At 39.7% G+C, this 26845-nt stretch overlaps 1 protein-coding gene across 1 annotated transcript in view; it reads right to left on the bottom strand.

Annotated features, from left to right (window-relative positions):
* Window positions 1–26845, bottom strand: part of LOC149317694 (trafficking protein particle complex subunit 9) — a 337712-nt gene that overhangs the window by 223506 nt on the left and 87361 nt on the right. The window contains exons 18-19 of the mRNA XM_089518016.1: window positions 23815–23957; window positions 20046–20156 (exon numbers count right to left, since the gene is read on the bottom strand). Of these exons, the coding sequence (XP_089374142.1) occupies window positions 20046–20156; window positions 23815–23957 (254 nt within the window). The remainder of the gene's footprint in view (window positions 1–20045; window positions 20157–23814; window positions 23958–26845) is intronic.

Here is a 26845-nt window from a genome sequence, read left to right on the forward strand (position 1 = left end):
ACATTATACACTGCAGCTTCATCCTACAGAATCCTGTGATTTGTCATTCTACAAGGTCTTTGGCTTTCCCTGCCAAAGCATGCCAGTGCCTCACCAAACTACAAATTCTAGAACTCTGTAGGATGGAGCCATGACAGTTAAACTGATATCAAACTGCATTATTACTATAGTAATAATTGTCTGTACACCGCTTTGATCTGTGGAAAAGCGGTATATAAATAAAAATTATTATTATTATTATTATTATTATTATTATTATTATTATGCACACAGTCATTCACCATTGAGTGTGCTGCTCACTTTCAGCACTGGCTTCCATCTTAAAATCTGTGGAGGGGGGACACCAATAAGACAAAAGTAAAATAAAATATTAAATTGGAAATTTGTTGATAGCAACAAAGCATTATTATTTGTAGCTGAGCTGCCATTCTGTTACATTTAACAAACAAGGTTTTGTTAACACAGTTTAAAAATAGTAACACGTAGGGGAATAAACCTCCCAATTAGCAGCATTTGCCACAAGCACCTTTCTCAGAATAAATTTTATGTGTAAAACTGAGATAGTTACTATAGCAACTAAAGACAATTTCCAGCTACTATTAATGAGAAGTGTGCTATCTGTCAGAAAAGAAACCAGATGCTGTTGGTAGCCTGTCACTATTTAAAGATTTTGTTACTTTTCCATTCCTTCTACTCAAAGGGGGAGAATGAACTACAAGAATGCTCAACATTTTTCGTTACTTCACACCCATCTATGTCAGATTTTTGTGTTGTGGATGAAAGGTGAGATCTACAAAGATCTATCATACTACATTTATTATAGATTTTGCATTTATTTTATATACATTTTGGAAAACCTGCCCACTTAGGCAAATGCAAAGCCTAACTTGTAATAAAACTTTTACAAGCCTGTTTCTATGTAATATAAAATAAAATCCACTAGACCTGATCCTCTAAATAACTCTGACCTCATCAAGACGACTGTATCTTGGCATCTCCTGCAAGCCTGGGAAAAATACTTTGAACAGTTTCTCTTTTCATTTGCACAGAAAAAATATATTTGGAACAAACCGAGATATTAATTTTCAGACCACACTTCAGTATTTTGGCTTTTTCCTCCCTGAAATCATTAGCAATCGGTTCATATAAAACAGAAAGCCATAATTAACTTTCTTGTATGTTTGCTAGTTTATGCAAAGGTGTTCATTCATATGTCCAATTATTACTCCAAACCATGACTGTTCAAATTCTTTCACAGGCTAAAATCTAAAATTTTGAACATAAACTATACAGAAAATTCTCAGATTAAGAACCTAAAATCTAAAGTGACAAGTTCACCATCCATACTCTTAAACCATACTCTTAAACCAATATGAATCCACATATTGGTAAAAAGGAGGTCATAAAATAATAATAATAATAAATAATAAAACTTTTATTTATATACCGCCCTTCCATTGATCAGGGCGGTGAACAACATAATACAAATAATACATACAGTAAAACATTTTAAAAACAATCATAAAACCCCCGGTCAGCTCTCCAAATTGCCGTCAGCAAGAGAGAGAGGCCATCTAGGACTTCATTCGGGGAATGCAGTTCGAAATAGGAGGGTCTTTAACTCCCTCCTAAACTGAGCCAGGGAGGTGGCCGAGCAGAGCTCTGTGGGCAGCGTGTTCCAAAGGGTCGGGGCAATGATGGAATATGTCCTCCTCGATGTCGAGGAGAGTTTAGCCCCATGTACCCTAAGTAATTGCTGCCCAGAAGTTCTGAGGGTGCAGGGCGGAATGTATGGGGAGAGGCGGTCCTTCAGGTATCCTGGGCCCAAGCCATGTAGGGCTTTATAGGTAATCACCAACACCTTGTACTGTGCCCGGAAGCGAATAGGCAGCCAGTGCGGGTCTTTGAGCACCGGTGTTATGTGGCTGGTCCTGGAAGTACCAGTGACCAGCCTGGCCGCCATGTTCTGTACCAGCTGTAGCTTCCGGGTATGATACAAGGGTTGCCCCATGTAGAGCGTGTTGCAGAAATCCAATCTAGAGGTTACCAGAGCATGTACCACCGTTTCTAAGTCCCTCTGGGCCAGGTATGGGCGCAGCTGGCGAATAAGCCGAAGCTGGTAACAGGTGTTCCTGACCGTCGCATTCACCTGAGATGTAAGGTGAAGCGACGAATCAAGAAGCACCCCCAGACTGCGCACGGAGTCCTTCACGGGAAGCGTGATCCCGTTCAGGACAGGTGGAACTACCGCCATTCCTGGACCAGGGGAACCTATCACGAGTACCTCCGTTTTCTCTGGATTCAGGCTGAGTCGGTTTTTCCTCATCCAGCCCATTACTGACTCCAGGCATGCCACGAGAAGAGAGACGCCATCCTCGGTCACTGCATCAGTCGGAGACATAGAGAAAACTATTTGGGTGTCATCAGCGTACTGATAACCCCGCGCCCCATGTCTCCGGATGATCTCTCCCAGCGGTTTCATGTAAATGTTAAATAGCATGGGAGACAGAATGGCTCCTTGAGGGACCCCAGTTGTGAGGGCCCTCTTATCGGAGCACACGTCTCCCAGCTGCACCATCTGGAACCTCCCGGAGAGGTAGGACCGGAACCACTGGAGCGCAGTGCCCCCGATACCCACCTCAGCCAGGCGCTCCAGAAGGATACCATGGTCTATGGTATCGAAAGCCGCTGAGATGTCCAAGAGCACCAACAGGGACACGCTTCCCCTGTCGATGCCCAGACGGAGATCATCGACCAAGGCGACCATGGCCGTCTCAACCCCGTAACCCGCCCGAAAGCCAGTTTGAAATGGGTCCAGATAATCCGTTTCATCCAAGACCGACTGAAGCTGGATTGCAACCGCCCTCTCGATCACCTTCTCCAAAAATGGCAGCAGCGAAACTGGCCGATAATTATTGTGTACCAGGGGGTCAAGGGAGGGCTTTTTTAACAAAGGTTTTACGATGGCCAATTTTAATTCAGATGGAAATTGCCCTTCCCTCAAAGATGTATTAATAATCCGTCGCAGCAACGAAGTTGCTGCCGGTCCCCCCTGCGCTGCTAACCATGAGGGACAGGGATCGAGAGAGCAGGTTGTCTTCCGAACACTTCCGAGGATCTTGTCCACATCATCGGTACTCACCAACTCAAACTGATCCAGTATAATGGAGTCCACGGAGGCTCTGGACGCCTCTACCCTAGGTTCTGCTCCAATGCCAGCGTTAAGACCTTCGCTTATCCGAGAGGTTTTATCCGCAAAGAAGTTGTTAAATTGGTCGCAGCAGGCCTTAGAAGGTTCAAGGATCTGGTTCTGGGTGGGAGGGAGCTGAGTTAGCTCCCTGACCACCCTGAACAACTCTGCTGGACGCGACTCCGCGGACACGACACGAGCAGCATAGAACGAATTCTTAGCTGCTCGTATCGCCTCTCCATAGTCCTCCAAAAGGTGGTCTAGGAGAGCCTTGTCGGCTAAGCGTAGGTGTTTCCGCCAGCGGTGCTCTAGCCATCGCAAGACCCGCTTCCTTGCCCGGAGATCTTCCGTATACCAGGGCTTACGTTTGGGAGCAGGCTTGAGAGGGCGCTTGGTAGCGATGCTGTGTATAGCCCTAGAGAGACCGGTATTCCAAATACCGGTCAGGGCATCAACAGAGTCGCCGTCACTTCCAACCATGTATCCCTCTAAGGCTTCCTGGAACCTTTTGGGTTCCATCAGCCTTCGAGGGTGGACCATAAAAGCACCAGATACTGACTGGTCACAATGAAGAACATGTCAACTTATTTATCCTTACATACCATATATTAGAAGAAATACACCAGCCAGGAGGGCAAGTGCATGGCTTCCAGCCTCTCCTCTCCAAACTCTCAAGTCTTATTTCTTTTAATTCTACATTTTTTTCTGTCATTTCCAATTTAACCTTTTTTACATTAAGCCACCTCCTTTTAAAAAATAACAACAACAACAACAACAGCTTTTATTTTAAAGGAGTAGGAAAAGGAAAACAAGGATGAACTTTATGCCCAAAATTGGGACACCAGGTGTTTTCCGTTTAAAAAAGGTACAATACAATTAAAACATGCAAGGATCAACACTGAAAATTAAACTATTCACAAAGTTAAAGCAATTTAAAACATACAGTTTAAAAGGGTAAAAAGCATATGTGTGGAAAAAATCGCATAAAGACAATAAAGCTCAACTAAACTAAAACTAATGTAAACAATCACATTAAAAACCATAAAGAACTTAAAGAGTTCAAGCTTGATTTGCTCTAAGCCCCATTTATTTGTCTTTTTAGCAGCCACTGGTATCTGCAGAAGTCATCCCCAGCAACACATTTCAAATGAGTGGATTTTCTTCCTATCAGCTTTGTTTTCTGTCATCTCTTTGTATCAGCTGATACTTCCAAATATTCTTCAAATGTAGTCCCATGGTAGAATGCATTACAGTAATGAAGGGGCAAAGTTGTTGCACTAGTTTTAGGTGTACAAAAGCATGCCTGACCACTAGAGAAACCTGGGTTTCCAGGCTGAAGGCTGAAACCCATCCACAACAGACCAGCAGCACCTCTGCCTTGCCTGGATTATGCTTCCATTTATATGTTTATTTATTCTACAATTCTTTTACTGATGTCAGTAAAAAAACTGATAACATGTCCACAACAGTGGATTTACTTATTTTTTAAAACACTTTCATTGGTAATATATTTGTTTGCTCAGTAAGTTGCAGTCCTCTAACCTGGAACTAGAGCATATTCCTTGTCATGTTTAGGCAGGCAAGTTAAAGAAAACAAAGGCCCTTACTGCCTTTCTCCAAAATCACAAGTAGAGCAGGCAATACCAGTCATTCCCAGAGAACAGAATACAGATGTATTCTAGCTTTAAACAGCCTATAAGGGTCAGCCAAAACTATTTAGCTTAGCAGAGTTCATTATTTTTAGGAAGGTATAGCCACTATAAAGGTCAAATATCTGTCAAAATTTTCCATGATCACATCATCTCTCTGTTTAGCCATCAGCTAATACTTTTTCATGAGGTACAAAGACATATTGATGCCAAAAGGGTTGCTCTTACTGCTGGAAATGATAAATTAATATCATCCTCCCACTTGCTCTGGTGGCTGACATACATTTCAATTTGGAGAAAATGAAAAAGAAAATCTCTAGTTATGCAGAAGGGAGAATAAGTCATTTGAAAAGAATACAGATGACCTGGCAAGCTGTGTCCACCACAGTGTTGAGTTATAAATTTCCCTCAAGGAAACAACAATCCAATACCATCTACTTGATCTCTCTGATGTCCAGTGACAGATTATACAATTCTTACCAGATTTCCAACAGATAGCACAACCTTACGCTTCCAGGTTTTCTAACTGTCCAAATGCTCTTTTTAATGCAATAAACAAAACAGACAATCCAGTCTGTTTCCTACAAACAGTTACTTCAGTTTTATAAATCTTGAAATCTCCCATCCTAGGTGGAATTAAACTGAGTAGGAAAGAGCTTGGTATTAAAGGAGAGCAAGTAAATATTATCCTACATAGTTGGCCCTGTGAATGTTGCCCAGTATTTCTGTTTCATCATAACATGGGATATTCTACCATGACTTTCCTAAATTCTTTGATTAATACTAAACAAGGATTTAACGGGAAAAAATCCATGGTATTTGGTTAAGTGAAGACACAATTTTGGGATCAAAAATAATTTAAAGTCATTGGGCTTCTTGCAACATCATTTATTTAAACCTATACTCACTAGGTAACAGCAAGCATGAGCTTGGTTAGCAGTACTGACAAGAATATAGAAACAATTGGCTTAACAAAACACAGTGCATAAATCAAGCACAAGCTTACCCTACTAGTGATCCTGCTTTTTACCAAAGGCCTCTGGATTCACATGACTACAAGTACGCTCCTTCACAGATGCACATGCATGCCCACTTCTCCCTCGTGGAAGAGAAAAGCTTCCTAGTGGTGCCAGTACAAGAGATATCATAGAATCATAGAGTTGGAAGAGACCGCAAGGGCCATCCAGTCCAACCCCCTGCCATGCATGAAATCCAAATCAAAGCATCCCCAGCAGATGGCCATCTAGCCTCTGCTTAAAGACCTCCAAGGAAGGAGACTCCACTACACACCGAGGGAGTGTGTTCCACTGTCGAACAGCCCTTACTGTCAGGAAGTTCTTCCTAATGTTGAGGTGGAATCTCTTTTCCTGCAGCTTGCATCCATTGTTCCAGGTCCTGTTCTCTGGAGCAGCAGAAAACAAGCTTGCTCCCTCCTCAATATGACATCCTTTCAAATATTTAAACAGGGCTATCATATCACCTCTTAACCTTCTATGGCTGCCAGGTGTGAAGCCTCCTAAGCACCTCTTTTTCTGCTCTACACATTACTTGTCCTTCTTTCTCATCTGCTGTCTTGCTGGAAGTTTTTTATAAGCAGCAGCAGCACCACTGAAACAATGCTGAAGCTAGGAACCATATTTAATGCTGAAGGCAATGAAAGGGCATGTGGAGGAAAAACACAGACTTTCATTATCAGGTTGCAGAGGCATGTCTACAAGTAAACAGTACTCCAGAAGCATTATTTACTCCATGTGCATCTGAGGGATCTAGGAAAGAGGACAAGCCTACCCTACCCATATCTCCTAGAACCACTTACAGCAGGCAAGGGAAAGAACAGCTGCCTCCATAATCCCTTACCAAGCATGCGAGGAACAGAAAACAGAGACAAAAGGGGGGAGCAGGTAAGCTTGTCTCACCAACTATCCCCAATAGCAATAGCATGTACATTTCTATACCACTTATAAGTGCACTAAAGCACTCCCTAAGCAGTTTACAATGTGTAAGCCAATTGCTTCCAACAAGCTGGATACTCATTTTAGCAACCTACAAAAGGATGCATGACTCAGTGGACCCTGGAGCCCTGTCTAGGATCGAACTCACAATCTTGTGGCTGTGAATGGATGCAGTGCTGCACCACAGGGGCTTCTGTGCATCCATGTGCATCTGAGAGACCTAGGAAAGAGGATGAGCCTACTCTACCCATATCTGCCAGAACCATTTACAGCTGCCAAGGGAAAAGGCAGCTGCTTCCATAATCCCTTACCAAGCATGCGAGGAACAAAAAACAGAGACAAAGGGGGGAGCAGCATATCAAAAAAGTGTAGATCAGTAAGACTGGCCACTAAAATAGAAATCATAAGGGTGGAGTCTGGTGAAAGAAACATTCATCCCTGAACACATTCAGGAAGTCTTCAAGTGATCTGTAGAAATGAAAAAAGTTTTTATTTACTTATTCAATGCTTGCCTGACCCGATCGTTTCATTTCACACATGCTTATTGCTAGTTTTGAACAAAATCTTTGCTGAAACATCTTAAACTGTTTTTGGTTTTTTGCTAGTGTCAGAATCTATCACTATTCTTTCCTTTTTTTCTGCTCCTGGTACCAAATTTTCAGTTAAAGATAATGCACAGGAACACATCTACTTCATTCATTGAGGTACCGGTCACATACCTCAAAGTATAGGGCATGAGAGAAGAAATAAAAGCAATAAAGGTAATCAGAAATAAACAGAACATGTAAGCTATCTCAATACTTGATGACAGTTCCTAGAGTTTCAAGTTCACTTTCAGCTAGTGCAGTTTTTCTGTGTTTCCACTAAGCTGTTATTTTCAGAATACTCCCCAATAAGTGGACTTCATAAAAGCTTTCTTACATTCTAACAGTTAACAGGTTTGTTCTACTCATATAAATCAGAGTGCTCTACTCACCACAGAAGAAATTTCACAGCCATAATTGTGGTAATATTTATTTTAGCCAACCAAAAACTCACAACAATCTTGTTCCTACATATTCTACATGTTAGCTTCAGATACTATCTGAGCAAGAGTATGTAGACTATCAATTTAAGTTGTTCAGGCATCCCCCCCGCCCCCCCCCCCCCCACACACATTGGTACTGGAAACTGTTGAAGCTGACTGTTTTAAGTACTGTTCCAATTAATGTATAATAGTTTCTAAATGTAAAAAAAGAGAAAAGGTAAATGCCAAGTCCTATATCCATGATGGCGAAAATATGGCACGTGTGCCATGGGTGGCACACAATGCCATTTTGCCAGGCACGGGCCAGGGACAAGGAGTGCCTGTTCCTACTCCTCCCCGCCTTTTTCTGGCCTCCAGCTATCTCACAAAATGGTGGTGGGCAGAAGGAGCCGGAGGCGCGTGCCTTTGGCTCCTCCTCCTAGTCCTCTCCCAGCCGTCAGCTGCCTCTTCAAGACAGCTAGAGGCCGAAAAAAGGGTGGGAGGAGGAGGAGTGAGTGACTGTCACATGCCAGTTGCTGCTCCCTAGAGATCTTTCCCAGCCTTCAGCTATCTCCGGGGGGACAGGAGGAACGGCCGCATGCCGGCTCTTCTGCTCCCCCTCATGGGCCCTTCCTCACCCATAGCTGTCTCCCCAGAGCCATGGAAAGAACAGGGATAGGCTCTCAAACACAGAGCAATTCCATGTTTTTAACAAACATTTTATTCAAAACTAACATTATGTACATGTGAAATTAAACAACCAGATCAGGTAAGCCTTCCATAAGTAAACAAAACCATTTTGAATCTTCTAGAGACCATTTGAAAACTTCTTCCAAAATGCAGGATAATTTTTTTTTCTTTCAACAGCCTCTACTTTTTTATGTTTACATTTTGGTGGTAAAACAAAGAGCTATCCTATTTTGATACGCCTTTTAAATATGCTTTTTAAAATATTACATACAACCTTCCTTGTTGCATGTAGGCACACACAGCTGCAGTAGGATCATGTAGAGCAGAATCTCATTCTTTCTCAGGTCAAGCTTTAACTACACTATAGCTTTCTGTGGGTTTTTCAAGCTATGTGGCTGTGTTCTGGAAGAGTTTATTCCTGATGTTTAGCTGGCATTTGTGGCTGGCATCTTCAGAGAATGTTGGTATGGAAGAGAGTGGGGTATATATATACACTGGGAAGAGTGATTTATGTTAATCTATGTATTGTTGTTGTTGAATGGCAAGGCTTCAAGGTGGGAGGATATGCAAAGAGGAATGTGTCTGTTTAGAGATCCATTGTCTGCTGGGAAAATCTCTGATCCTGTGTGGTTTTCATTTGCATTTTGCTGGGTCTTAATTTTGATGTTTTTTTTTTAAGACTGGTAGCCAAACTTTGTTCACTTTAAGGGTTTCTTCTTTCCTGTTGCAGTTGTTTTTCCCGGCAAAACATCAGAAATAAACTCTTCTAGAACACGGCCACGTAGCCCAAAAAACCCACAAAAAACTATGGATGATGACCGTGAAAGCCTTCGACTTCACATTTAACTGTACCGTTTACTACAAACAGTGCCACAATCTCCACTGAAAGTCTGTCTTTCTCCAGTTCTCCTTCGCCATCAAAAAGCCCTCTAGCTAGACAGAAGACAAGAACGAGAAGTCTAAGCTCGTGTAAAAAGACTTTAAGGAAAGAAGCTTCCTTGCCAGCGGTATTGTTAACTGAGGTACACCTGTACTTGGATCATGGGCATACCACATTTTTGTTTGCCTGCACTAATAACTTTATCTGGACCAGGCAGATAACTGCTTTTTAGGCTACCAAAATGTGGCAGACTGGTACATTCTGGCCCCCCACCACCACCAATGTGCCAGCTATTATCAGTGCTACATGTGGTCCAATTTGGTACAATTGTGTCTTTCTTTCCTGGAAACTCTCCATGGAGCAGTAGCCAATGGTTCAGGGGCCAGGGATTCTGCTACCATCACTTTGAGTGGCAATGCAGGAGGTCAATGAGGAGATAACAAGGGAGAAGGGGTGAGAATATTTCTTTCTTCCTCTTTCTTCCGCTGAGATAACCACAACCACCTCAGATTGCTCATGTAGCACTGTACTTGACAGGTCCACTTCTGGTGAAGAACAATCCATCTGTACTCTTTTACTTCCAGAGCTGCTATTTATTTCCTCTGCCCAGAGCTCTGGGACTAGGATTTTTTGAGTGTGTGATTAAGCCTCAACTCTGTATGGTTTCTCAGATTAACAGTTCCCAAGATCTTCTCTAGCTGCTGCCAAAGGAGCTAACCAAATAAGAAAACTAGATGTTTTAGTATGGATGGAAAACTCCTGAGGCACAGAGTCTCTGTTTATAGTTAATTCTAACAACCAGGTTAAGGACCATTAGAAAAGACTGTTGCTACTTCATATGCTATACTGGAAATCAGATAATCTCCCCAAACAAAAATTAACTTTCAGCTCACAAACAGTGCTTATTTTCCCTGCCTACCTGAAGGATGCATCTCTTTCACAGATAAAATGAAGTAAAATGCAATCACTGTAGCAACAATCTGTATAAAAACCATTTGACAACCTCGTTTCCTATAAGACAAAGGGGACAGCTTTGGGAGTTGAGTGAAGCTCTACTTTGCTGCATCATTCTTGCTGGAAACTCTGTCCGTCAACTTGGCTGTCCCACAAGTAGTGAAACCTGTTCTTTTTTTTCATTTATTGGATTTATATCTTGCCTTTTGCCCAAAATGAGATTCAGGGCAGCTACAATATATCTGCTCTTTCAGGCCCTACCATGTGAAGGAAGAGAGGAGAAAAAATTGGTCTACATCTATGTGACACCTTTTCAGCTGACAATGGCTATCCTATCAGCTCTTTATCATCCATTCCCTAGGGTAAACATAACCAATGTCTTCCATTTTTCTTCATAGGATTTGTTCTCTAGAGCCCTCAACATCATTCTCAGCTTCCTCTGGACACAATCCAGTTTATGAAATTGGTGCCAGAAATATACATCCTCCTCAGCTTTTAACACAAGACCTAAGCAGAACAGCCATAATACTGCTGAAATTAATCAAGAGTATTAGGATACTCTCTAAAAGCTCTTCTTTTCACCCTATCTCATGCATTAAGAAAATATGATAGAGGTTGGGATGGAGGGCTAATATAGAAAGAGGTCATCTTTGAAATACGTGGGATGTATTGTTTCCCATATGTACTACCGTACCTGAATGCAATGTTGACTGCACAGACAAAGACAACCTCATAACTGTAATGTAAGGAAATATTTGGTTCATGTGCAGTTCTAGGTGGATCTATACTGAGCTGCAAATTACAATGATATTTTAGGTTCATTTTTCTTCTTTTTAATTAGTGCTTTTAAAATATTCCCTTCCTGAATATACCTGAAGGATTTCAAAAGCAACAGCAGTACAATAAATGCAACAGTATGTAATTTTGTGAGGTTTCTCCTAAGAACATATTTAAAAAGAGGTTTCCATTATAAAGTGTAATGAGAAAACCTGTACAAATATTGGCATATGAAAAAGGTCATTACTACCTAAAGAGGGGAAAGCAATTCTATTTTTAAAAATGGAAATGGTGCATTGCTACATCTGCCACACAAAGGTATTCTGGAGTACTAGATATTACTCTTAAGTAAACTCCATTTCTAGCACCAGAAGCCAGAAAGATCAGAGAGAACAATTAGACAAAAAAACTCTCTTCCTGTCTCAGGTCTATTCAAATGTTCAAAATATGAGCCAATCAGGGCATTTAATATTCATCAAAGAGAAGGAGAAAGCACTTCTCTCATATGCCCTAAAATTATATTCTTTGTACTAAAAGCAAGCAAGCTAAAAACAGAGAATGTGCTCTGAGTTTCAATGATGAAAGTTAATTCTTCTGCTTTTCATATTTTGCATAGCAGAATGTCACCTCTGCAAAGGGTTCTAGATGGCCTCTTTATTGGATAGAGAGAATAGTACTGAATAAAAACTGCAAACAGCTTTTTAGTCACATACGACTACTGACAAACAAAACACAGACAGTACAATGAGACAGAATTTTTTCATGGTTATCACACCACATCCCATTAATACCTCTCCTGACACTGTATACTAGGAATAACATATTGAAACTTTGAAAACATGAACATGGACTTTTAATGTAATGGGAATTATGTAAACACATTCATATTTATGTACATCAACCCTGCTTCCATTGATCTGACTTAGGTAGAAGCTCTGAAAAACATGAAATGACCTCAGTGTATTAGCTGCAAGGCTCCTGGGTCATGATTACATACATAATAGTCAAACTGTTTCACCTTTTTTAAGCAGATGTAAGACTTTAAAAGGCCCCCATGAAAGCATCTTTGTAGACCAGGGATAACCAATGTCATTATTTTATTCTCCAATTATATATATCTAGCACATTTTGGATGCTCATACAGTTTACATAAATATTCTTAAGGAATCCTGGCATCCACAAGGCTAAGTAAACTAGCAGATTTATCTGTACCAGGCAAAGAGACCTGGTGGCCAGAGAAATGGTGATGGACTATTAATCTTAATCATCCCACAACAATGAAGTTACCAACCATGATGGCTGGGGCTAACAGAAGGACTGCTATCATGGGACAGGGCCACTACACTAAAACAGATTTGAAAATGGTCTTGAGGAGACAAAGACTTTGGCACAAAGTTAAGTTTATTAAATGACTAATGGGTTCAGCAGATATTAAGAGTGGGGAAAGACTACTTCCCAATGCCATCATACTTGGACCCCACAAGCTACAAGTAGGAGTATCCCAAAAAGCCAGTAAGCCTCCACCCAATGACCCATTCCATGTACACACATCTCATGATGGAGTCCAAAGGATATGTCTTTGTTCTTAATTTCTATACTTATTCCCATCTCTGCCCCTATTCTGGAAGATACTCCAAGGTATTAAAATGCGCAGTAGAGATGTCGAGGTGTGATTTTAACCAGCTACCTAGTAAGGGCCAGGAGGAGGAATCTCTCTTTGATATAAGGCTGAGGAATGTGGAGCAATTGGGTTAGTTTTGAGACACAAAGGGTTGTGCTGAAAGCTTTTGTGCTAATCTAACTGTAGCTCATGTCTTTTATCTACTTGGAATGGTGGACAGAACTGGTATGGGAGCCTACTTATGTCCACTTTTGTCAGTTTTGTGACCGCTTGAGAGTGGTTCATATTCATAGATATATTTAATGAATTACAATATAGATCATACTGACACACAGTGAGGGCTTCAAGATATTATCTCTCCTAGTTGGCTTCAGATGAGCTAATATTTTAGTATCCATAAACAACAGAGAGATCAATGCTCCCTTTCAGTTTATACCAGTATAATATTTATGAGCAGCCTCTGGCTTACTGTGTCACACAGCCCTTGGCTAGAAACAAACTGCCAACTCCTACATGAAACAGCAGTTTTAGGGGAAATTATCTGGCAATTTCTATAAGTAAGCAAAGTAAAATCTGTCCAGTGTGAAGTAGAGAGGAAAACAGATTACAAGGCAAGCATATACTAAAAGCAAGATATATGGCATTGGAGGGAATATGCTTTCAAACAATGTTGTATTTATTTAATTTTATTATTATTTTTTGCAGGACCAGATAACTATGTGATATATCATGTTACACTAATGGTAGAAAGAATGAATACCACTTACTCCTTCTAGTGATATCATATGCCTTCAAGCCATTATAACTAACTAGGTTCTGCAGTATTTTAGTTTTGTATAACTGATTTTTTTTCATTTTTTAGAATCATTGTTGCTAGTCTGCTTTGTTACTCTTGTTATTGTTGTGTTGTTGTGTGTTTCTGACTAATGATTCAAAATATTTTGTATTTCATTTGTTCAAATACAGAAAAAGCAACAGCAACAAATCATTTATTAAAACTATTTCCCAAATGTAAAAATTACTTTGCAACCAATAGTGCATAAGAATCATTTGATGGAATCAACAAGGATATAAATTTTTCTTCTTCTTAACAAAGATCTCTTCCAGTTCACAACATTCAACAATAACTGTATACACTCGTCCCTCCAAATCCCCTGGGGTTAGGGGCACAGGACCCCTCATGAGTGGAAAAAAACCGCAACTAACAAAAAGACTATGTTTTTACCCTCTCGGAATCTCTAGGTCCTCCACTGCAACTCTGTGGTCAACATCTGCGAGACACTGGCCACAGAATTGCGCTGGAGGAGCTAAGTGGCGTGTTCTCTCTAGCAGCCTAGTAGAGTGTTCTCTCTAGGAATCTCTTGATCCTTCAGTGCGGCTTTTTCTTAAAGTTGACCATAGAGTTGCACTGGAGTTACACTAGATTCCTAGAGAGAACATATTAATAAAATCCATGAATAATCAAAGCTGCAAAAGTCAAAGCTGCAAATGTGGAGGGATGAGTGTACAGTTGCTCCTCCCGATTCACAGGGGATCTGTTCCAGATACACACACACCGTGAATCAGAAAACTGCAAATATTCAAGCACCCATTGAAAATAATGGCTGCACACTCCTGCGCACACAGCATTCTGTCCTTCCTGGCTTCCCGTCCGTGGAAATTTAAGATCGTGAATGGGAAGTCAGCAAATCTGGACGGATAACTGTATATGAATACTCTATATATCTGTATGATTCAGTGGCTTACTGTATAACAGTACACAGATGGCGACACTGCATATATATACTGTAATTTCGGATTCTCTAACCAAGTATTCCCCCCCCACCACAAAAAAAATCCAGGAGGATTAAAAAGCTACTATTAGCTCCCATTCTCATGTTTTACCTTACTGTGCCTCCTATACAATTAGAGAAAATCAAAAATATAAAAAGTAAATCCACTGCCTGTTCCCATATCCTCCCAGTGCTAGGAATATGTCACCCCATTGTTCCCATGCTGAAAGTCTATTTGCCATAGCTGAACTAACATGGTAGGAACAACTGCTATCAGTAAAGCATCTACCCAAGGGAAGTTCATGCACCAACAGCAATTTCAGACAAGGGATATTGGAGGAAGAGAGGAGCTCAAGAGAATGAGGCAATTGCCAATTCCTTACTTTATCCTCAGTATAAGGTCTGAGTGGCCCTTCTTATAGAGGCTAGGTAATTTTTGGGTGGCATATCATTATTATTACAACAGCTTTTGAGATTACTTATGGAAAGCTGAACAGAATACTACTATCCTGGATACATAACAGGATCTAAATTACAGGCATGACCATAACAGAAATGGAGAGAGGTGATACAGAATGCATAGCTATCTCATTACTGAGCATCAAATAATCAGAGTTCCATGAAGTATAGTTATAAAACTGAAACTGATTTCTACCAATTTACTGCATATCCTGTGGCTTGCCTAATTTATATTTTTGATCTTAGAAAGACGTTTTGCTGTATTATGCAATTTATTTGAAAATTAGATGTTGGAAGCAGAAGATCTCTCAAAGTTCCCTCCATTTCTGTGCACACCTTTGTGGTAATTCAGCTGAGCCTAGGAGAGTACACCTGCTTTTGCATACTTCAAGACTGCATTTACCATGGCTCCACCATTAAGGAAGAAAAAACAAAATAGCTGCACAGTGCTTTTTATTAGTAACAGTAGGAGCTGTCCATCTGGAAGAACCCTTAGTGTTCAGAAGATGGCAGGGCATTCCTTTTAATGCAAATTCTGCCATTGGTAAAACTTTTAAATGCCTCTAAGTGAAAGGATCTGTTATATTCAGTAGAAAAAGTAAAAACTCCATTACATCACACCACAAAAGAACCCCCCCCCCTTTTTCTCAGTGTTTGCCTTTTCTAGACTCACAAACATGGGAGAATATAATTCCTAAATACTACTTTCCTTTTCTCTTTATGAAACATAATGTATTCAGTCTTGACCTGACCTTCACAGTACCACTTATTATGTCTGGATAGAGAAAATCTTTATCCAGGGGAAAAAACTGTAGAGAAGTGAAGGCAATTCAGGGAAAATGTAGCTAACTCTTAGCTCAACTACACTGTTTTTCGTTTGCTATTATTACACTTGGAAATTTATTTCCTAGCTGTTTCAGCATGGCTGATGTTATGACTTACAAGATATCGAGGGCAGTTCAGGATATAGAAACTAAACTTCTGTTGTTCAAGTAGCAAGTATTATGTCTTCTCCAACTGTTTTCTGGAATATCACATATGCATTAAAAAGCCTTTCATGGCTCCACAAAAGACAAATGATATGGGTCACTCACTCAGATAATCACTTTGATAAGTGATGAGATACTAAATACTTAGGTAAAATAAGATTTAATAATATTTACTGTTAATGACAAATCAGCCTTGATTTTAATGACATGGTCATCAAGTACACAGCATAATACATTTCCAAAAATGCATTACATATATCACTGTCATAACCATGCATTATTTTATGGATTATGTTGAACACAAACAGTACCTCCTTGTCTTTTGTTATTAAAAGCACACCTTAAATACAAAATCAAGACAAGGCCTAAAATTCTACAAAGTATTTCATGAATACAATAAAATGAGATGAGGTTTAAAAACTTATTCCATAATACATTAATGGCATCACTAGGGGGTGCAGTGGTGCAGCCTGCACTGGTGACACCACAAAAGAAGGCTTACGCCTGGTTGGGGCCTCCCTGCCACACGCAGTCCCCACAGCCTCTGTTTTAAAACCTCCAAAGAAGGAGATTCCACCACTCTCTGAGGCAACACGTTCCACAGTCAAACATATCTTATCATGAGAAAGTTCTTCCTAAAGTTTTGGTGAAATCGCTTTTCCTGCCATTAGAACCCATTGCTCCCTGTCCTAGACTCTGGTGCATCAGAAAACAAGCTTGCTCTTTCTTCAATGTGACACTATTTCAAATATTTAAACATGGCTATCATGTCACCTCTTAACCTTCTCTTCTCCAAGCTAAACATACCCGGCTCCCTAAGCCACTCCTCATAGGGCATGGTTTCCAGATTCTTCACCATTTTGGTCCCATCCTCTGTATACTTTCTATCATGTCAATATCCTTGAACTCTGATGCCCAAAGCAGGGCACAGTTTTTCAGGTGAGATTTGACCAAAGAAGAATACAGTGTTATAACTTCCCTCAATCTAGACGGTATACATCTATTGAGGTGGGCTAGAATTGCACTGCTTTATCTGGCGCATCATACTGCTAACTCATGTTTAGTTGGTGGTCTACTAAGACCAGCTAAGGCGAGTATACTGTAACCCACCTTGAATTCCACTGTGGGAGAAAGGCAGGGTATAAATCCTGGAAATAAATTAATAAATAAAATAAAAAGACTCCTAGATCCCTTCTGCAAATAATAATAATAATAATAATAATAATAATAATAATAATAATAGGTTTTATTTATATACCGCCCAATCACTGGGAATCCGAGCGGTTTACAATAGAGGGGATAACAGACCGTTCCCTGCCCACAATATACTACCGTTAAGTCAGGTATCATTCATCCTATAGCTGTGCATTTCATTTTTTTCCTGCCTCACTGTAGTATCTTATATTTCCCCTTGCTGAAATTCATTTTATTAGTTTTAGTCCACCTCTCCAATCTGTGAAGGTCATTAGGAATTCTGATCCTGTCCTCTGGAGTACTGACTATCCCTTCTAATTTGGTGTCATATGCAAATTTGATAAGTATGCCCTCATCTATGCCATTTATAAAGATGCTGATAGTACTGGGCCCAGGACAGAACCCTATGGCATCCTTCTAGTCACTTCTCTCCACGATGAAGAGGAGCCACTGGTTAGTACTCTTTGGATTCAGTTGGTCAACTAATTACAATCCACCTAACAGTCACAATGTCTAGACCAGATTTTACAAGCTTGCTTGCCAGAATATAATGGAAGACCTTGTCAAAGTCCGTCAGGCGTCCTTCTGGGACGCCTGAGGGAGTTGGGAATCGGGGGCACTGCTTTGCAGTGGTTCCGTTCCTACCTCTCGGGCAGATCCCAGATGGTGGAACTGGGGGACTGTCGCTCCGATAGGAGGGCTCTGACATCTGGTGTCCCTCAGGGAGCGATTTTGTCCCCTATGTTATTTAACATTTACATGAAGCCGCTGGGAGAGATCATCCAGAGACATGGGGCGCGGTGTTATCAGTACGCTGATGACACCCAGATAGTCTTCTCTATGTCTCCAACTGATGCAGTAACTAAGGATGGCATCTCTCCTCTAGATGCCTGCTTGGCGTCGGTAATGGGCTGGATGTGGGAGAACAAACTCAGTGTGAATCCAGGGAAAACAGAAGTACTGGTGATAGGCTCCCCGGTCTCGGGTGGTGAGATCTGTCACCCGGTCCTGAATGGGATCACGCTCCCCCTGAAGGACTCGGTGCGCAGCTTGGGAGTGCTCCTTGATTCGTCGCTCCAGCTGACTTCTCAGGTGGATGCGACAGTCAGGAGTGCTTGTTATCAGCTTCGGCTGATACGCCAGTTGCGTCCCTACCTGGACCGTAAGGACCTTGAATCTGTTGTACATGCTTTGGTAACCTCTCGATTAGATTTCTGCAATGCGCTCTACATGGGGCAACCCTTGTACCAAACCCGGAAGCTGCAAATGGTGCAGAATATGGCAGCTAGACTGGTCGCTGGTAGTTCCAGGTCGGACCATATAACACCTATTTTAAAAGACCCTCACTGGCTGCCTATTCGCTTCCCAGCTCAATACAAGGTGTTGGTTTTGACCTATAAAGCCCTAAATGGCTTGGGCCCAGGGTACTTGGAGGACCGCCTCTCCCCATATAATCCGCCCCGCACACTCAGAACATCTGGGACTAATTTGTTGGAGGTCCCTAGGTCAAACTTTGCACGGACCTCACAGAGGGCTTTTGCCATCACTGCCCCTTCACTCTGGAATAAGCTCCCCATAGAGCTTCGCTCCGACACCTCACTAGTTATTTTTAAGAAAAATCTGAAAACGTATTTATTTCAGTTGGCCTTCCCACCTTAGTTAAATTGTTTGTTTTCCTGCCCCTTATTTTTCCCTTTCGACCCCGGACCATTGTAAATTAATTTTTCTTCTCTTGCCCTTGTCATGTGTATTTTATTGATTTCCTGTTCCTATTCCTTGTAGTAATGTTTTTAACCTTTATATTGAATTTTTAATCTTGTATTGTAATGTTTTAAATTTTGTAAGCCGCCTTGATCATATTTTTTGGAAAAGCGGGGTAAAAATAAAATTTATTATTATTATTATTATTACTGAAACCAACGTATCTTACATCCACATCTTCATCTACCAAGCTTGTAGCTCTACACACACACACACACATACTCATGTTTGCTTTTTAGTGATTACAGCATATTTGGCCCTAGGCTTAGGGACACCCTCCCTAGAGAGCCCATAGGCCCATAGGCCACAATTTGTCCACCCCAGTATAAACATCATGATAATAGTAGAACATCAAAAAATGAAGTAAACTAACCTGAGAAAATAAAATTAAAATCAAGATGTCTGTGACACTATATAGCAAACACATGTATTTCAAATTATCTGAGCTTCTTTTGTTCATGCTGTTATACAAATGTAACACATCAAAAAACTTGAGAGTGGTAGTAATGGAGATGGAGTATAAATATGTCAGATGATGGAAAACAAATATAGTCTATAAAGAGGTTTGAGAAGGCTTACATGAAAATGAACAAATAATCTTCTGGTCCCTTAAATACAGTCGGCTCTTCTTATACATGGATTTTTTTATACACTGATTCAAGCATCCACGGTTTGAAAATCAAAAAAAGTATAAATTTCAATTATCAAACCTTGATTTTTCCATTTTTTATAAGGGACACCATTTTGTTATGTCATTATATGTAATGGGACTTGAGCATCCATGGATTTTGTTATCCACGGGGGATCTTGGAACCAAATCCCAGCATATAACAATGGTCCACTGTACTAACAAGTTTTATTGTAGCATCTTTGAGACTAACTGAGAGAAAGAAGTTGGCAGCACAAGCTTTTGTAGTTCCTCAGATTTATCTGAGGACTTAAGTCTACAAAAGCTCATGCTGCCAACTTCTTTCGTTCGGTTAGTCTCAAAGGTGCTACAAAATCTTTCTACATACTGATTCTACAGACTAACACGGCTATATCGTTAAATTCTAACAAGTTTTATGTGGCACAAATTTTGGTGGCTTGAAGCTCAGATGCAGATAAATAAGTATAAATGAAAAAGAAGGAGTATTTATTTTTAAACTTACCGCTGGCATTCTCCAGCATGCAAAACCAGATCCTCATTCTTCCGTGCACTAACTGTGAGCTCATGTTCTGTTGAGTTGAACACATCAAGGAGGAGATAGCACTGGCGAGTACTATTTGAAGAGATTAACAGAAATATAATACAGATTTTAATAATTTTAAATAATGATTTTAATAAACCATCTCAAAGTTTTAGTATATTTAAATATTACAAAATTTCCAATTGCATATTTAATACATATGTCAACATATTTCAGGACAAGCAAAAAAACTATTCTCTTCACCATCTGATTTTCCTGGAACATGCTTCTGACCAAAATAAATTTTGCATTTCTACCTTTTAAAATAGTGGAAAGAGACACGATGCAAAGTTTACTGTCCAAGAGAGACTGGGGACATACATCTGATTTTACATTTTTTAATTTATTACTACATGTTTTTTTTAAAAGCCATATAGTATTACTTAACACATACCGTATATACTCAACTATAAGTTGACCTCATGTATAAGTCGAGGGTAGGTTTGGAGGGCAAAATTATGGATTTTGATATGACTCGTGGATAAGTTGAGGGTAAAACTTAGGTTCATGCAAAAAAGGAACTAAATGATGAAGTAAAGGAAAACAATGTCAAAGAACCTACAAAATCATGGCAGGTATAACTGTTTTGGCTCACACTAGAGGCTGGATGGAAGAGAGTGTAGAGGGAGGTCAGTGCTTCCAGGACAGATTGCACTCTTGCCTTTAATCAGGGGATGGCTCCCTTTTTAATAAGAGTTAAAGAATAGTATTTACACTGACCCGTGGATAAGTCGACCTAGGTTTTTGGGGTCAATTTTTGGACTAATATTTCTAGACTTATAGATGAGTATATACAGTATATTCAAGTCCGTATGTCAATGAAAGGAGCATGGGGTGAGGGTGGAATACACCCAGAGCCATCACTCTCTCATTCCTTCTCAGGATTATCTGTCTTGTTATGTGCCTTCCGGTTGCTTCTGACTGAGAACCTAAGGCGAACCTGTCAAGGTAGCTTTTTAGCATGATTTGTTCAGAGGGGTTTTGCCTTTGCCTTCTGACACTGGAAGAGTGTTTTTTGTCCAGTGTGACCCAGTGAGTTTCCATGGTCAATCAGGGATTTGAACTCTAGTCTCCAGAGATGTAATCCAACACTCAAACCATTACACCATACTGACAGCCAACTATATCTGTCTAGCCCCCACAAAAAACTCTTGATGGATCACAATCTAGGTTCGTATCTATTACAGCAATCCTTAGTCTACTGAAGGCACTTTTATAATCAAGCCATTCTACTAACAATATGCATCATACAGAGAAGAGTCCATATGTTCATTAAGAATATTTATTATGTCTAAGTCTAGTTGCTAGTCTCAATTAGAGCAGATCCATTTAGGCAACTGTTGCATAGTAAATCAACCTGTATGTAAATCCCATTTCTCCAATGGGTCTTGTCCAGTTGGGAACAGCAATTGTTTTTAGATGTCAATGTACAGAACGAAACCATAGTATTGATTCCAGATTCATTCCAGTATATTATGAATGCATGATTTCTCACATGTAGTGTTGAAATGTTAATGCAACTTTGAATGATAGGGCTTAAAATGCTCTTTAAATTCTTCATTCTGGGTTGGTTCTAAACATACCTCTGTCACAAAATGAGCCAAGATGCATGTTTGATATGTTCTAGATTTATTTGGTTAGCTATTTTGATAAAGCATAAAACTTAAAAGAATGAAAATCTATTGCCCTGCCATCGTAATTTCATATTTTTTTAATAATTGAAAAACCCTTTATAAGCACATGAATGTATAAAACATTTATCACGGGAATAAAAATAGGAAAACCTACATTCAATATGGAATAGAAGAGATGAGAAGAAAGAGGCAAATGCTATTGCTTTATTCATTAGTAACACTGAAACAGAACCTCATAAAATTTCATTGAACCAAATGACAAACTACTTCAAGTTTGGAAAGAGGCAGGTTTGTTGGGCTTTGAGAATTAGGAAAAGCTGATGGATTCTAACTTTGTTTTATCAGCAAACAAAGAAACTTTTATCCTATTCCATATGAACCTTGAAAGAGGACACTGATTTAAACAGACAAAGCATAACATAAAAAGAAGTTAAGAATTGTGTCTGTTCTGCTAACATCACCCCTCCCAAGACACTGGCTGAGGTGCTGTGAAGTCATGCAACATTCATGAATATTCTAACTCTGAAAGAAATGGCTCCATGACAAAATAATAACACAGTCTGTTTTTGTGTGAAAAATATTGTTAGTGAAAAATTCACATGAGAATTGGAGAATGGAATGGGTGCACATTGCTAAATGGAAATGAAAGGCAGAGAAACTGGGGAAAGGGGCATCCAGAATGGCTGGACCAGCAAAGGGCCAGAGGCTAGGGGAAGAAACCTAAAGGACAGACAGATTACTTTATTCCAATGAGTCACATAATTCCCAGATGCAGTTGTAAAATCAGAACAACTTAGTGGCATGTATCCCTGTGTCTTCCAGTCATCTGTTGGCTTATGATGCCCCATGAATTTCATGTGGTTTTCTTATACAAGGAGTACTCAGAGGTGGATTTGCCAGTCCTTCCTCTGAAACATAGCATACAGCCCCACACCGGGCCGAAACACCCTAAAAGCACCAGATCCCAACTGATCATGGACACTAAACAAAGTCAGCCTTGGTTAGTACTTGGATGAGAGAACTTAGTCGTACCACTGACATAATTATAGCCTCGACGTAGCTCTTTGTAACAGGGGTCAAGGCAGAGGAATCTCAACAGTAGTGCAAAAGGTATCTTATCTGATGAAGCTCAATGGTTGAGAGGTTGGTTTAAGAAAGAAAAAGGGAGCCCAAAGGTGTGCATGATTCATCAAGTCACAAGGACTATATTATATGAAACACAACTACTCCTTAGGAAGTGCTTAGAAAAGATATCGTTGAGCAACCAAAAGCTCAAATGCAGGAAGGCAATAGTTTTTCCAGTGAATATAATATTTTCACTTAATAAGCAAATGCAATTGTTATATACATTTACATTTGTTCAGTGATTTGCTTCATTGCTAAGAAAGGGAAGGGATGCAGTTGCAGAAACATTATAAAAAGGGACAGGTTAAACCAGTGACAGCTGGACTGCACAACTATGTCACAGAGGGAAATAAAGGGAAGCCTGCTGACATGGAAGCACTGAAGAGGAAAATACTGTAATTCCGTGTCTTCCAGCACCATCACTTCTCAAATGTGGTTAGTTAATCCCCTCAATTCACAACCTTTTAACATTTAAAAAAAAACTGGTTTATTTGTAAACACCTTTGAAAGCTGATATAGAAACATAAGATGCAAATGGACAGTAAATTAAAAAAAATAATAGAGAGTACACAAGCACTGTACAATAAATACAAACATATAATTTCAAACAAAAACAATTCCAACAGATTAAAAAACAAACTTTATTTGATAAACTGCAGCGTTCAGTTCTTGCAACAATCAGACAGTACATCAATAACTAAGAAACATGTTGTTGTTTTTTCTATAAGAGTGTGGACAAATAAATTCCTACTATTTTTCCATTTCATCAGTATTTCTCAATTAATACTGAAGTAATCTAGTTTAGCTTGTGGTGGAACAAGATTGTTGTTTCTAAATTAGTTTCAACATTGCTTATTATTGTAGTACTTTTGGTCTTTACAGGGAGTAATATTTATCCCAATAAAAATAATACTTAAGAATAACGAACACACCTTGTTGCAGGTAGGGTACTGACACGTGTAAAGAAGACCGATGGCTCCACCTCCACATGAAGACCCAGAGACAAATTTCTGTAATATCCGTCAATATGTCCTGGACCTCCTGAGTATTTGAAATTCAAGATGGCTTCCAGTGTCTAGAAGAGTTACAGGAAAAATGATTAATCTGCTTTTTCCGCTACACTGTAAAATGTAGTGCTTTGTCAAATCAGGTAGCAAATGCAGCTCATCAACCATGCTTTGTGATATGACATAGCACTTGAAAAACTTTGGGTTTCAGCAATATCAGGCAGGCAAAACAGGAGGTTTGTCAAGCCCCTTAAAGATGGATGAATTTAGTATATTGTGTGACAAGTTATGAAGGCCTGCTCTACAAAATAGGAGTAATTCTTAAGTCCAATATAAACATTCTCAAGATCCATCATATTTCTCCATTTCTCCACTTTAAACATAACGACTTTCTTCACTTTAAACATAGTAACTTTTTTAAATGAGCATATATATTTTTCAGTTATTCCAAGAGAAATGCCAGCTCTTTCAAATGAATAAATGAAGTCAAATGCTGATTAATCTTTCAAGGAACTTCATACACAATTTTAAAAACTGTTTTGGTACAAATGGCATTTAAACTACAATGTGCTGTTCCTGGAAATAAAATGTAAACTATTTAGCTTTCCATTACACAACTCAACTCAACTAAACTAGATGTATAAAGGAAGGTACCAAAGGTATGTAAATGAATACGAGTTCACATAACCATTTCTAATACCAGGGTGATACTATGTGGGTTGAATAGATCTCCCTACCCATTTGACCACATGGAAGTGAACATATATTTGTTTTACTATCCAGTTATGAATTACCAATAACATGGTTGCATTTTACAGTGCTACTACTTGCTTGCTTGCTTATTTGTTTATTTAATATTCCAGTACGAGACCAAAAACAAATGCAAGATGTGCTTAGGGCACATATGGTTAGCCGGGAACTTGGCTGGCAGTGAAACAGCTACATTAATACATAACTATAAATCGACAATAAAACCTTCACTCACTCAGATGAATTTCTCTCAATATCTGGATACAAGTATTGCAAGTTAATGAATCCTATTTATCAGATATAACACAAATAGAACATTTCTTAACGCTTACTCATTTATAACACTGCTAATCTTACATAACTGCATTCCTCGATTATGCTGAAACAGGAAAACACCTCTGGAACGCTATACAGAAGTTTTGCACTATGTGATAAGACTGTGAACTTACTATGCTTGCTCTATAGGCAATACATCAAAAATTGCTTACTTCTGAATTAAGAATCTCATCACTCTCAAAGAGACAGGGAAGCACCACTAGGTTTATTCACATAAATCTCTTTGTCTATTGACTCAAAGATGAAAGAAGAAGAGAGGGGGAAACCCATTACAGAAAAAAAATTAAAGTATTCCTAAAGTTGCTATTGCTTTCTTTCAAGGGGGGCAGAATTGAACATGATGATAAAGATGCAGTAAAAGCTCTTGCTGGGGAATTCTGAGAAGCGTTATTCTACAAGTACCCTCTAAGGCTGGTGGATCAGCCTGCAGCTAACATTAGGTAAAACCATGGAGTCCCAGTAGATGGAGACAAGTCGAACTCCGAGATTTCACTTTGAGACAGTGGCTTGGGCCCATACTGCTCTGCCTCAAAACAAGAAGCTATTTCACAGAAAAGGGGAAATGAATAAATTTAACACTATGATTATATCTCATAGTAGAGAGTTGGAGCAAGAAAAAAATCCACATATCAATACACAAAACCAGTCTTTAAGTTCATAACAGCAGCAAGTCCTTTGCTCCAGATACAATCCATTATCCATGAAAGGAAACAGAAGCATGTGTGTTAAACTAAAGTTCCTTGTAAAGCAAAGGGCATGATTTTAAAATGGCAAAGGAGGAGGGGATATCCAAAACCAAACATAGAAAGTGAAAGAAGCAAAAAGTCCCAAAAATATATTAAATGGAGAATAAAATAGCAAAGAAAGACAAGACAAGAAGGGAAATAAAAGCCAAAAGTCTCCAAGCCATGGTGGAAATGGCTAATGGCTGAACCACAGGCCAGTAACACACACATTTCACACTTTTTTTAATATGCTCTCTTTCTCTCTCTCACTATGTGTGTGTATGAGAGAAAAATCCAGATGATATTTACTACCCTCTTATACTATGTTTAATAACTCTGAACAAAGGGATTAATACGGAAAGCCCATCCAGGTAAGTACCAGTCTTAAATCAATGGCTACAACAAGTATCATATATACTCAATTATAAGTTGACCTCATGTATAAATTGAGGGCAGAATTCAGGACCAAAATTATGGATTTTGACCCATGGAGAAGTCGAGAAATACTACCCAAAATATGCTTTTGGGTAGTATTTCATTCTGGAAAACAAGGTTGGAGTTGACCATCTGGGGTATGCCTCTGTCACTTGCTGCCCTAGCAATTCTCAGACTTTTTCTCTGGAGCCTCAGATTTGGAGCAGGATTTCTCTAGTTGCATGCAGATATACACTTATACAGCTTAAAAACTGGGGTAGGAGTAGAGGTGAGGAGTTTGTTTTGCTGCATGCATTGGCAGGCAGATATAGATATGTGTAGCACTGCAATGAATGAAGGGGCAGGGCAGAATCTAGGCAACAAGAATTGACTTAGATACTATGGCCGATCAACATGGAACTCTACTTAGGTAAATGTGATCTGGATGATTCAGTCTTATGACATGCCATGGCTTAATGCTATGGAATTCTACCCATGGCAGTTGAGCCATGGCAGTTAAAGTGGTGTCAAACTGGGTTATTTCTGTAGTGCAGATGCAGCCCAAGTAAAGGCCACTTTTTAAATACACTCGGCCCCCGGGTTACGAAATTAATTCGTTCCGCCGCCATTTTCGTAACCCGGAAGGCTTTGTAAGCCGAAAAAGCCATAGGCGCTAATGGGGAAAAGCCGCGATTTGGTGCAAAATAGCGCCGAAAAGCACCAAAATTTTA

The sequence above is a fragment of the Sceloporus occidentalis genome, unplaced genomic scaffold (assembly GCF_023333645.1).
Source record: "Sceloporus occidentalis isolate IW3139 unplaced genomic scaffold, rSceOcc1.0.p SCAF_3, whole genome shotgun sequence".
Taxonomy (NCBI): Eukaryota; Metazoa; Chordata; class Lepidosauria; order Squamata; family Phrynosomatidae; genus Sceloporus; species Sceloporus occidentalis.